This window comes from Delphinapterus leucas, chromosome 1, assembly GCF_059928025.1.
Source record: "Delphinapterus leucas isolate spDelLeu-1000000601 "Yukka" chromosome 1, BTC_Dleu_Yukka2, whole genome shotgun sequence".
NCBI lineage: Eukaryota > Metazoa > Chordata > Mammalia > Artiodactyla > Monodontidae > Delphinapterus > Delphinapterus leucas.
In genome coordinates, this window is record NC_143129.1 from 153,966,377 (window position 1) to 153,978,589 (window position 12,213).

General features: G+C 52.6%; 1 protein-coding gene and 1 long non-coding RNA gene across 7 annotated transcripts in view; one reads left to right on the forward strand and one right to left on the reverse strand.

Annotated features, from left to right (window-relative positions):
• Window positions 1–12,213, reverse strand: part of RNF220 (ring finger protein 220) — a 222,971-nt gene that overhangs the window by 25,184 nt on the left and 185,574 nt on the right. For 5 of the 6 annotated variants that reach the window (XM_022575531.3, XM_089894284.1, XM_022575532.3 and 2 more), the window contains 2 exons: window positions 11,564–11,696; window positions 2,576–2,621 (listed from right to left, as the gene is read on the reverse strand). In XM_022575531.3, coding sequence (XP_022431239.1) covers window positions 2,576–2,621; window positions 11,564–11,696 — 179 coding nt within the window. Of the gene's footprint in view, window positions 1–2,575; window positions 2,622–5,018; window positions 5,075–11,563; window positions 11,697–12,213 lie in introns of those variants that run through there. The other variant, XM_089894313.1, reaches the window with a different exon arrangement.
• The window catches only part of LOC111175727 (uncharacterized), a 31,744-nt gene that overhangs the window by 9,293 nt on the left and 10,238 nt on the right, over window positions 1–12,213 (forward strand). Inside the window, exons 4-5 of the long non-coding RNA XR_016387455.1 lie at window positions 308–486; window positions 4,839–8,581. This is a non-coding gene — a long non-coding RNA (uncharacterized LOC111175727). The remainder of the gene's footprint in view (window positions 1–307; window positions 487–4,838; window positions 8,582–12,213) is intronic.

Consider the following 12,213-nt stretch of genomic DNA (forward strand, 5'->3'; position numbering starts at 1 on the left):
GGGCAGCTGCTGGTCTGGCAGGGTTCCCTGACTCAGCCTCATCACAAGAGCAGGAGGAGGGAAGAGGCCAGGCAGGGACTGGGATGGGATTCCCTGCAACTTGGAGCCCCTTCCTCACCTACCCAGGCCCAGTGGGAGGCCTAGTGGGTGCCTTGGCCCCCAGCTCGGAAAAGAGGTAGGCTTTCAGGCAATGTCCTTTTCCTTCTCTGGTCCCAAGGAGGATGCTGAGGAGGGGAAGCATCGTGGGGCCCCTACCCCCCCATCATGAGAAAGTTCACGCTTGTGTGCTCTCTCTCATTCTCTCTAGGTTAGAAGCCCTGAAAGGCCTCAGCATTACACCTGGGGCAAGCGGAATAAAAAAAGGTCACTGGCACTTTTTAAACATGGACCAAAAAGCAGTAAAATGTGTTTTGAAGAAAAAATCCCGACATTAAATCATGACTTTTTGCCTGGCTCTTCGCCTCATTAAAAGTGGCCTTTTGGAAGGTAAAATTATCATTGTAAGCGATAAGATCTTTAAGAAAATAATTCACGGCTTCTTCACCCTTTAATATGATAGCCGCCACCGGCTAATTTTTTTCTTAATGGCAACGAGGCCATCAATCTTGTCTGAGGCCCCCTCGCCCTCTCCTCCTCCTCCCTCCCTTCCTCCTCCCTGTCCTCTCAGTCTCTTGCTTGAACCTTCTACCTCGTGCCTCTTCTACCCATGACCTGCTTCCCTAAAGCCCCATTCCAGGCTGAGGACAGACCCTGAGACAGGCAGCTTTGGGGGCGTGAGCCTATATCTAGAAGTGGGTGAGCGGTGGCCCTTGCCTCTAAGTCTGATTATCAATGAGCCCACGTTGGTGGTTGCAGGAATCTGCACATATTTAAGACTTCCTGTATGAGTATTCTGACGGGGCCAGGTGGGTGTGCATCTGTGTATGTGGGGAACCAGGTGTGGACGTGGATCGTGTCTGTGTTTGTGCTTTGAACACAGGCCTCACTGGGGTCCAGTCCCCAGCCTGCCGGCCATGCTCAGGTGTCAGGGGTCAGTGGTTGTGGCTGACCTGGCAGCACGTCCGTGACCTGCCTGCCTTAACCACAGCCACTGGAGACTGCAGCCTGGGCCAAGCTCCGCCAGTGTGGCCCCCCCTTCTCCCCCAACGCCTTTTCTCTTTAGGGCTGGGAGGGCTTTGCTTCCTTGGCCAGGGCCTGCATCAGTCCAGGGCTGGGCTAGGTTCCCTGCCCCTCCTCTGTCCAGCTTGCTGTGTTGAGTGATTTCCTGAATGAAAATGCGGAGTCCACTCCCACCTTTTTGAAGGGCCTGCAGGGGAGACAGGCCAACCCCCTGGAAGTAAGATTGTCACTCTGGCTCCTTTTCCCAAAACTGCTCTCTCAGAGGTCACCAGTGCTTTTAAGACTTCTAAATACAATGGCCTCCTTCTCTAGCCCTTTTCTGCTTGACTGCTGACCAGCCCAGACATTTTGGAATTTTCTTCTCTTAGGATCCTGGGACACCATGCTCTCCTGTGCCCCTCCTCACTCGTCACTGTTCCTCTTCTCCCTCCCTGGCTCTGGGACCTTCTCTTGACCTCCAGCACAGGAGTCCCAGACTCCCTTCTTGGCTTCTGCTCTGATCTCTCCACACACACTCCCTTACTGATTTCATCCATTCTGGGGAATTCCCTGGTGGTCCAGTGGTTAGGACTCCGCACTTTTACTGCCAGGGGTTCGACCAATCCCTTGTTGGGGAGCTAAGATCCTGCAAGCCATGCGGCGCAGCCAAAAAAAAAAAAAACGTATCCATTCAGCACTCATTCCTCACTCCCTATAGAAAGGGCTGAGGATTTCTGCTTTTACAAGTCATTGTGAGAACTTATAAGACAGGATGCCACCTTACTGAGGGGTGGGGGAGAGGACACTCAGTGAGTGAGTGTTTAGTCCTCCAACCCCAGGTCCCCACTCCCTCAAAACATCATCACCTTTGGGGATGCAGTACCATCTACCTGTGTGGCCACCTATGGGAGTTCTTGGTACAAGTCATGTCATCCTGCTGAGGCCTCTGGCCCTTCCTTTGAGCCACTTGTCCTTAACTCTTCCTTTCTCCATCTGATGCTTTCAAGCTTCCCTTCCATAGTGTCTGTTCAGAGGGTCAGATTGTCTCCCCAAAAGAGCCCAGCATCCTCTCTGGCTCCCTGTTGCCCTCAGGACAAAGCACATGCACACACCCCATGGTCTGGCTTCTAAGGCCCTGCACCACCTGTCTTGACCTGCACTTCTATATTTTTCTTTACCTGCTACAGCTCACCTTCCTCCTTTGAGTCTCCCCAGACTTAGTGTCTGGGTCCCCCACACCCCCAGGTCATTCTTGGCTTTGACCCCATCCTGACTAGAAGAGAAAGTCAGGTGAGCATACTGTTACTCACATGTATACACACATGTACTCAAGTGCACGGGGCAGCCCGAGGCCTCAGGCTGACGATCAAACCCTGAAAACAGCTGGGGATCCAAGAAGAGCTCCTTTTTCTCAAGAACCAGTTCTGAGTGGGCTTAGGTTAGGATGGGCTGGAGGAAAACACAATTGTCCACCTACCTTGGGGGTGCCTGGAGCCATGGCATCCTTCAGAAGGGAATTCTTGCTGCCAAGAAAGAAGAGAACAGGGTGACCATTCCACTTGCTGCCCAGGGCATGTAAGAGTAGAATAGGAAGAAGATCCCAAGGAGAGAAGACATAGCCAGCCTAGCCCAGCCCCCCTCAGCCAAGCTCCACCCAGCCCATTCAGCCCCAGCTGGCCCTGCCTCACTCAGCCTCCATCAGGGGCCAGGGGCCAGAGTGGGCTCCTGGGCAGGGGTACTGACACTAGGCATGGTAGGCTGTCTCGTGGATCTGAGGAAAGGGGCTTTACCTGACTGCTCCTATCAGCCCTGAGGATTCTTCCTGTCCTGCCCCCTTCCTTCCAACCCAGTCCTCAGCCTGCTCTTAGCTCCTATGGGATTGGGGTGATAGCACTGACATGGCTCTTGTCAATTCTCCTTCCAACATGCTGCAAACTGCGTTAGGCCAGGAATGATCTCCCCCTGATTCAATTTGTCAGCCCCAGGCCCTCCGGCATCAGGCGCGGCAGGCGCGGCAGGTGGGCGGTAGCTGGGCCCTGAAATACGGTGGGCGGCTCAGAGTGGGGGGAGCAGGGGTGGGAGGTGATGGATGGGCTGTGGGGGAGGCGAGGACTGTGTTTAATAACAAAATTGGTATGCAAGGCCAAATCCTGCGCTAAGCATGAATGATCCAGAGCCACAAAGTATTACAAATCCCCGCTAAACAGATGCTGACAATGGAACAAGACGTATCAAATCAGATCCACTTCAGAAACATTAATATCCCTGTTCCTGGCCCTCCCTCCGTGCCACCCCGACTGTGCTCACCACATCTGTGCTCACACGTTCACTTACGTGCTATCACGCGCACAGAAATATTACATGCACACAGAGGCGCTGGCTGATACACACAGGAGGCAGATACAGCCAATTCACATAGGGTCCCCACACAGATGCACATACAAGGAGTACAGGTAGAGCACACGCAAGAGATCCACACAGCACAAAAGACGCACCCCCAGGGCAGATACACTGGGCACACAACGGGTGGTGTATACACAGGGAACACACACTGGGTCAGGTATAGACACACCCAATATGTAAGCAAAGGCATAGGCAGATTTGGATAAAGTAAGAGTTCTCACCCAGGGCCATTCTGCCCCCCCCCAGGGGACAATTGGCAACATGTGGAGACATTTGGTTTTTTTTGTTTTTTTTTTGCGGTACGTGGGTCTCTCACTGTTGTGGCCTCTCGCATTGCGGAGCACAGGCTCCGGGGCCATGGCTCATGGGCCTAGCTGCTCCACGGCATGTGGGATCTTCCCAGACCGGGGCACGAACCCGTGTCTCCTGCATCAGCAGGCGGACTCTCAATCACTGCGCCACCAGGGAAGCCCCGTGTGGAGACATTTTTGATTGTCAGAAGTGGGGGCGGGGAGTTTTCTACTGGCATGGAGTGGGTAGAGGGGATTAACCATCCTGCAGGGTACTGGATAGACACAACAAAAAATTATCCAGCCCCAAATGTCAGTAGTGCTGAGGTTGAGAAACTCTGGTGTAAAGGCAGATACACACATATCCATTGTCTATAATTCTGTCAACGCGTGGTCACACCTGGAGGCTCAGACATGCACGAAGAGGTGCAGGCACACAGAGTCCTGTTCCCAGAGATGTGTCCTTAAAGACACATTCACAACTGTCACCCAAGCCTGGATGAAGAGCTGTGCCCACATCCACACAAGCATGCACAGACACCCACGTGCGCCAACACACACCTGACACTCGTGCACCCACAAATGTAGACACACATGGATACACACCCACACAAGCAGACACGTACATCACAGTGCAGGGTCCAGAAGGCTTGGCAGCAGCAGGCTGAGGCTAAGATCTGAGTGTAAAAACAGCTGTCTGGGGACTTCCCTCGTAGTCCAGTGGTTAAGATTCGAGCTTCCACTGCAGGGGGCGCAGGTTCAATCCCTGGTCGGGGAACTAAGGTCCCACACGCCACGGGACATGGCCAAAATGTTGAAAAAACAAACAACAACAAAAAACAGCCGTCTGCCTGTCTGATCACACAGTGGGGGCGTCACAGGCAGGAGAGGACCACCAGACTGGGTTCCAGTCAGTGCCATTTTGTTCATAAATGGTCCCCATGGTCCTGCTCCTGATCCAGGCACCAGGGATACAGAGAGGAAACTGAGCTGCTTTTGAGGAACTGCTGGGTGCGAGTTTGTTACTTTTATCTTTCCTTCACTCAGTCAACAAGTGCTGACGTCGCCGTTGTGCCAGCCCCATTCCTGGACTTAACGGGTGCAGAACTGAGGCATCTACTGTATGACACTGTTCTCGCCAGACCCCTGGACTGAAGTCTGAGTGTTATCCGAGCAAGATCAGGGTGAAACAGAAGAGGAAAGAATGAACAATTATTGTGTACCCACCACACGTGACAGGCATGGGCTAGGAACTTTAGATGTGTCATCTCTTTAAATCTTCACAAAAACTTTACAAAGTTGACTAGCAGGCTACGTGACACCTCTCTGCTCACACAGCCCATGCAGGGTTTGGGATTTGAGTTCATGTCTGATGGAGTCCAAAGTGCTACTTTTCGGTTGGCCACACAGCCTCCTAAAGACACTCAGGGGTTAGGATGGAGGGCTGAGCTCTGAGTTCTTTTTCTCTCTTCATTTTGGGGAGTGTACTTCTGACCCTGGGCTTTAGTTTATTGCGCTGGTGAATAGAAATGGAGACGTCTCGGGCCAGGATGTCCAGCCTCTCCCTTTGCCAGTCCTATGGATCTTTTCCTGGCAATCCTCTTCCCCTTCCCTCAAGTTGGACTGGTACTACGCCAGACTCCTCCCCTCCCCCTGAGCAAGCGCCCCACTGCCCTACCTTTCCTCCAGCAACCTGCTTACCTCCAAGTGTGCTTGGTTCCCCCAGACACAGGAGTCTGGCGAAGGGCCCACCTTGGAGAAGAGAGTCCGAGCCCTGAGCTGCTGGCAGCCGGCTCCGGCCCGGCCCATCCGCTCTGCTCTGCCTTCGTCCCTCCCTGTTTCCACAGCCCGCCCCCAACGATTTCCTCCCTTCTTAGTCACTCGCTGCCTAGTGATCCATGGGTTTTAAATTATAACTGGGACCCAGGAAACGCGTTCCTAAGTACAATATTCATGGGCTGGGCTGACACTTTTAATTAAGGTGATTTACACTGAATTATCCTTGGAAATAAAGAAATGGTGTGCTGCCCGGGAATAAACCATCATCACCAGCCGCCTTTGTAAGTTACACTTCGTTTTAATCTATTTGGGGAATTGTTTATCTAGTTCATTACCCAACCCAACACCGAGGCCGGCCTTAAATAAGGCTTAAGTGGGGGTGGGGGCACTGCCATCTCCACACCCCGCCTCCCGTCTAGTCACCCAGCCTCCCTCTGGCTCCTTCCAGCCCCTTTAAAGCACTGACCAGAGATCCTGCTTCCCAGCCTACAGGCCAGATCTCAAAGTAGGGAAGCCTCCAGGAAAAGGTCTCTGAGCTCAGGCCCCACCAAGCCAAGCCCTCCTTTCAGCTCTGTGCAATCTTTCCGCATCCAAGGCTCTTTCCTCTCTCTGGGTGGAAACTCCTGTTTGAAGGCCACAGAGAAGACTGGGGGCCACTCCCCGACCTACCCTTCAGCCTTCAGCCCCCATCTATTTTCCTGCCTGTCTGTACACATCGTCTCCACCCCATCACCATCCTAGAGAAAGCTTAGCGTGCCCAGAGCTCTGTCCGCTGTCCCCTCCTTCCTTCAGATATCTGCTTCTCTGCCATCATCACTCTTCCCGTGACCCAAGTCAGAAAGCTCTTCCTAGTAAGTACCCCACAAGTAATCAGCTAAGTTCTCTTGCTTCTCCCCCCCCCCAGTCTCTCATTATTCCTTCTCTGTTCCCACTGCCACTGCCATTGTCCTAGATCAGCTCCACAACCTGTCCCCTGGACCCTGCCTAACCTCCTCACCTGCTTCCCCGCTTCTACCCCCAAATCATGTCCCACACTGGCCTCCAGAGTGATTCTCCTACAGCTCAGCTCTCTGATAGGCTTCTCCAGCTCACTGATGTTCTAATTCCCCCATTACCTCCAAGACCACCCTCCAGCATCGAAGGCCCTCCACTATCTGTCCTCAGTCTAACTTTGCCCTTCTCGTTCTAGGTAGCCGAGTCCTGGGGCCTTTGGAGTTCCTGTGCAGGACTGAGAGGGGGAATGGTAGAAGATGGGGTGAGGGAGGGTGTGTGGGCACAGCCTCTGATCTCTAATGGAAAAGTGCTTTGAAAAGTGTAAGTGCTTTGCCAATGGGAGTTCTGACTCTTCTTCCTGTGTCTGTGTGCCCTTGTGCCTGTGGGAATGAGCATATGTGGGAAGTGGTTCTTTTAGGGGGTAGGTGTGAGCACATCTATGTGTGTTGGAATGGGGCTGTGTGCGTGTGTGCCTGTATGTTGTGGACATACATTTGCACCTGTGTCTGTGAAAACCAGCCAGCCCTAGTTTGGGAGCTGGAAGGTCCCTGCTCCTCTGTGTGAGCCCTTGGGTGTGTCTAAAATAGCAGCCTGCTCTGTGCTGTTGGGCAGAAGGGGGCAGAGAGCACAAACCAGGCCCACCCAGAAGAGCTCCTCTGGGACCAACCATGTGGGAGGGTGATGGAGAGGCACCCTGGCAGCAGCATCCACAGACTCAGGAGCTGGCTAGGCTGAGGGAAGGGAAGGAGGGCAAAGGAGGCAAAGGCAGGGTAAGAGAGGGGAGGGGACAATTGGAGAGAAGAGGAAAGAAAAGAAAGGGAGGGGAGCAGAGAGAAGGGAACAGAAAGGGAGAATTGGAGAGCTGGGGAAGAAGCTGCTGGCCACATGCCGTGGATGGGGATGCCCTCATCTGGGCTCTGACCAGAACTCTCTGAGTGATGCACACACAAGCTCTGCCCTCCTGCAGGACTCGGTTTCCCCATCTGTGAAATACCTGCTTAAAGCTCGGCGCTGATGGCGGGAAGAGGAGGAGGGAGGGAGCCTGGGTGCCACATCCTCTCCCAACCTCCACTTCTCCCCTCCTGCCTCCTAGAGAGCGGGCAGGAGCGGGGCAAGGGCATCCAAGGCTGGGTCCCTCCCCAAGCTACCCAGGCGCCACGGCCCTCAGCCCGGAGGGAGCTGACACGCTCCTTGGGAATTTATCACGCACCCAATTACAATGTTAATTGGCAAGTTCCTGAAATCAATTAATTCGCAAAGTTTTTCCAATTAAAAATCCAGATAAATCACAAGGGCGGCGGCGGACCGGTCCAGCCTGCAGTCCGGTGGGTGCAGCGGCTGCAGGGAGGTGGGGGGGAGAGAAGAGGGGAGGGGGCGGAGGGCGCGGCTGCCCTTGAACGCCTTTGCCGGCCGGTCGGACTGTCAGCGCGCCGGGCGCGCGGGGCCGAGACAGATAAAACCATCGACCCGTCGCCGCCAGCGCTTCGGCTTTATCGATCCGACGGGAATTTCACTTGCTGTGCAGATCCCGCTGTCCGGCTGTCAGACACCGGGTTGAGGAGGGGGGACGTGCCAAGGGTTAGGGGGTGCTGGGCTGGGCCTGGACGAGAGGGGCACAGAAGTGGGGCACGCAAGACCTGGCGGTGAGGGGCGGGGCAGATGTGAAGGCTCCGGGTGAGGAAATGGACGTGGGCCGAAGGGTGTGGACGTAGGGGATGCTCTGAGAGGACGTGAGGGAGGAGTGATTGGTGCAGGGTCACGGGTGGGGGTGGAACACTTCTGTGGGCAGAAGTGGATGCCCTGGGCAGTGCAGGGATGGGGCCACAGGGACTAGGCTGTAGCGTGGCCCCCAATGAAGAGGCAGAAAGAGAGATTTGGCCCTCATTCTCCAGACCCTTAGGCGTGCACTGCGATTACAAGGCTCTGCGGGTCCCTCCATCTCTGCCTCTATTCTTAGTTCCTGTTGAGAAGTCCTTTACTGGGAGCAAATTACCCAGAAACACTCCTGGATAGCCAAGGTATGGAATTCAATTGCAGAAGGGTGTTTCTTTCACTCACTGCCTGTTCTAGGCTGGTCCTGCGTGTGTGTGTGTGTGTGTGTGTGTGTGTGTGTGAGGCAGGAGTGGTTAAAAGCATGGGCTCTAGAGTCAGATTGATTGGGTTTGAATCTTTACCACTTCACAGGCTGTGCAACCTTAGAGAAGTCACTTAACCTCTCTGACCTCAGTTTCCTCATCTGTAAAATGGAGTTAATAATTTTTACCTAGCTCAGTGGTTGTTGTGAAGGTTAAATAAGTTGACATAATATAAAGTTCTTGGCACACGGTGTTCACCAGGATTATTATTATCATCATTAGTATAGTCTTCTGTGGTAGTTTTAAGTATTCCCACAAATTCTTTGGTGCTCTCTCCTTCAACAGCTTATAGTGTTTAATTCTCCTCTGTTGAGTGTGGGCTGTACTTGGTGACCTGCTTCTAGTGAGTAGAATAGAATACATTAGAAGCCATAGTGTATGACTTCCCAGACTAGATCATAAAAAGCATTGTGGCTTCCTCTCTAGTCTTTCTCTTGGATCACTTCCTCTGTGGGAAGTCAACTGCCATGTCACAGGGAAACTCAAGCGGCCCTGTGGAGAGACCTGCATGTTGAGGAACTGAGGCCTCCTGCCAACAGCCATGCGAGTGAGCCAACCTGGGAACGGATGCTGCAGCCCCCGTCAAACCTTCAGATGACTGCAACCTTGGCTGACATCCTGGCTGCAGCCTCATGAGAGACTGAGCCAGAAGCCACAACTACCCACAACTACCCACAATTACCCAACTAAGCTGTGTCTGAATTGATGACCCACAGAAACCGAAATATTAAGTGTTTGCTGTTTTAAGCCATGGATTTTTGGAGGAATTTGTAACACAGCAACTAGTATTTTGGCCTTCAAAATTCAGCCCAGGCCTCACCTCCCTTAGGAGGCCTTCTCTGCTCCGAGCTGGGTTTGCTGCCTCCTCGATGCTCCCACAGCTCCTGTTCTTCCTGTAGAGCAGTCTCCATCCCTCAGGGTTTCTAGTGCTTGGCTCTCCTTACTCTGCTATTATGAGCTCCTGAGGGTGGGACCATTTCTTTCTTTCTTCTTTTTTTAAATGGAAGTGTAGTTGATTTACAATGCTGTGCCAATCTCCACTGTACATCAGAGTGACTCAGTTATACACATAGAGACATGTTTTTTTATATTCTTTTCCATTATGGTTTATCCCAGGAGATTGGGTATAGTTCCTTGTGCAGTAGGACCTTGTTGTTTATCCATTCTAAATGTAATAGTATGCATCTACCAACCCCAAACTCCCAGTCCATCCCTCTCCCTCCCCCACTCCCCCCCCCCCACTCCCCCTTGGCACCAAAAGTCTGATCTCTATGTCTGTGAGTCTGTTTCTGTTTTGTAGATAGGTTCATTTGTGCCATATTTTAGATTCCACATATAAGTGATAGCATATGGTATTTGTCTTTCTCTTTCTGACTTACTTCACTTAGGATGATAATCTTTAGGTCCATCCATGTTGCTGCAAACAGCATTATTTCGTTGTTTTTTTATGGCTGAGTAGTATTCCATTGTATATATGTACCACATCTTCTTTATCCATTCATCTGTTGATGGACATTTAGGTTGTTTCCGTGTTTTGGCTATTGTGAATAGTTCCACTGTGAACATAGGGGCGCATGTATCTTTTTGAATTACACTTTTGGCTGGGTATATGCCCAGCAGTGGGATTGCTGGATCATATGGTAGCTCTATTTTTAGTTTTCTGAGGAACCTCCATACTGTTTTCCATATTGGCTGCACCAACTTACATGGGACCATTTCTGATTCACCTTTGGTCCCCTACACCCTGCACGGGGGATTAGGTGAGAGGGTAGAGGAAGGAAGATCAGTCAAGTCTGGTGACTTGAACTGAACAAGGGGTGGGATTGGGAGTAGTGGAACAGACTGTATTCCCCTTTCCCCCAAAGATGGCTATGACCATGTTTCCCATCCCACATGCTCTTCTGTAATAGAAGCTTGCCACTTCTCCATCAAAAGGTGGGGTGTATGTCCTTGCCCCTAAAATCTGGGTGGGCTAATACTGCCTCAACCAAGAGAGGACAGCAGAAGTGATGTTAAGTGATTTCTAAGGCTAAGTTACAAATGGTGGTCCAGCTTCCATCTCGTTGACTGGAACATTTGCTGTCGAGCCCTAAGCTGCCATGCTATGAGGAAGCACAGGCCACAAGGAGAAGCCATGTGTAGGTGCTTTGGTTACGGCCCCAGCTGAAGTCCTAGCTGACAGCCAACATCAACCACCAGATGTGTGAATGAAGCAGCCAGGCGATCCCAGCTTCCAGCCACCATGTCCTCCCAGCTGGGGCCCCAGATATCATGAAGCAGACACAAGCCATCCCCTCTGTGCTCTGTCTGAATTCCTGAACCCACAGATTCTACAAGCATCATGAAATGGTTGCTTTAAACTGCTAAGCTTTGGGGTAATTTGCTACACACCTCCTCTGCTGCCTTTAACAACCATAGCTCCTCCACAAGGCCCGGGAGGAGGCTCTGCTCAGTCCTTCAGGCAGGGACAAGGGAGGTGGGGTGGAGCAGGAGGGACACGCTTGAGCACGTTCTCAAAATTGTCACCTTTCAGACCTTGAGATTCATAGAGAAGGTGGATGGCAACCCCAGGCTGCACTTCTGGGGGAGCTGCCAGGCCCGGGCCCTGCTTCTGTAACCCTGCCCTGAGGCTCCTCCCCTTTCCAGCTCCTCTTGTGCCCTTTTGAGGCTGAGGCTCACTCTCCTCACATCTCCAAAACCAGAGCAAGAAGAGAAAGGCAGCACCATTCAGCTGGTGGAGCTGAGGATTGAAAGCAGAGTGGAGAATGGCAGCAGGGCCTTGCCTTGTGCCAAAAGGCTGGGACCTGTTGGCCAGAACCCCGAGTGGAGGCCTCCGGCAGGCAGGCTCCCCGTCAGGTGGCTTACCTGGCAGGCAGCTGTGCCAGCTGTTCCAGTTCTTGTTCCATATGCTCCTGCAGCTCGCTGGGCCTCAGCAGGACCTGGCAGATGGGGCAAATAGGGGCCTGGCTGTCAAACAGTGCTGCTGCCTTTTTCTTACCTGGTAAGGGAAGAAGAGACAGACATATAAGCCGGGCTATATGTGGAGGGAAATGCCTTGTCCCAGTCCTCCACCCCAAGCCGGCTGCTACCTCCTAGGGCTTCTTGGCCTAGAGGAAGGGTGAGCCTGAGGGTCTCAGAGCCCATGAACATCACTCAGCTTTGCAGTTCCAGAGGCTGTGGCTGTGCACAGCACCTCCCCAGCCAGCTGCCCCTCTCGGAAATCTATCAGGACGCAATCAATGCTCTGTGCAATCAAACCTTGATCACTTCATTTCACACGTTAGTGAAGCAGGTCTTGTTTAATCACACCATCACCCAGAGTATCCAGGGCCCTCTCTGTCTCTACCTTAACCTCACTGCTTTCACACTCCCCAAAGCAGGAGAAGGAAGAAAAGAGGGAGAAAGGGGATTCTTTCCTGCAGTCATTCAACAAACATTGATGTCTTCACTGAACCAGGCTTAGTGCAGAGTGGTGGGGACACAGAATATAGTCCGATCTAGTCCCTGAACCTGAG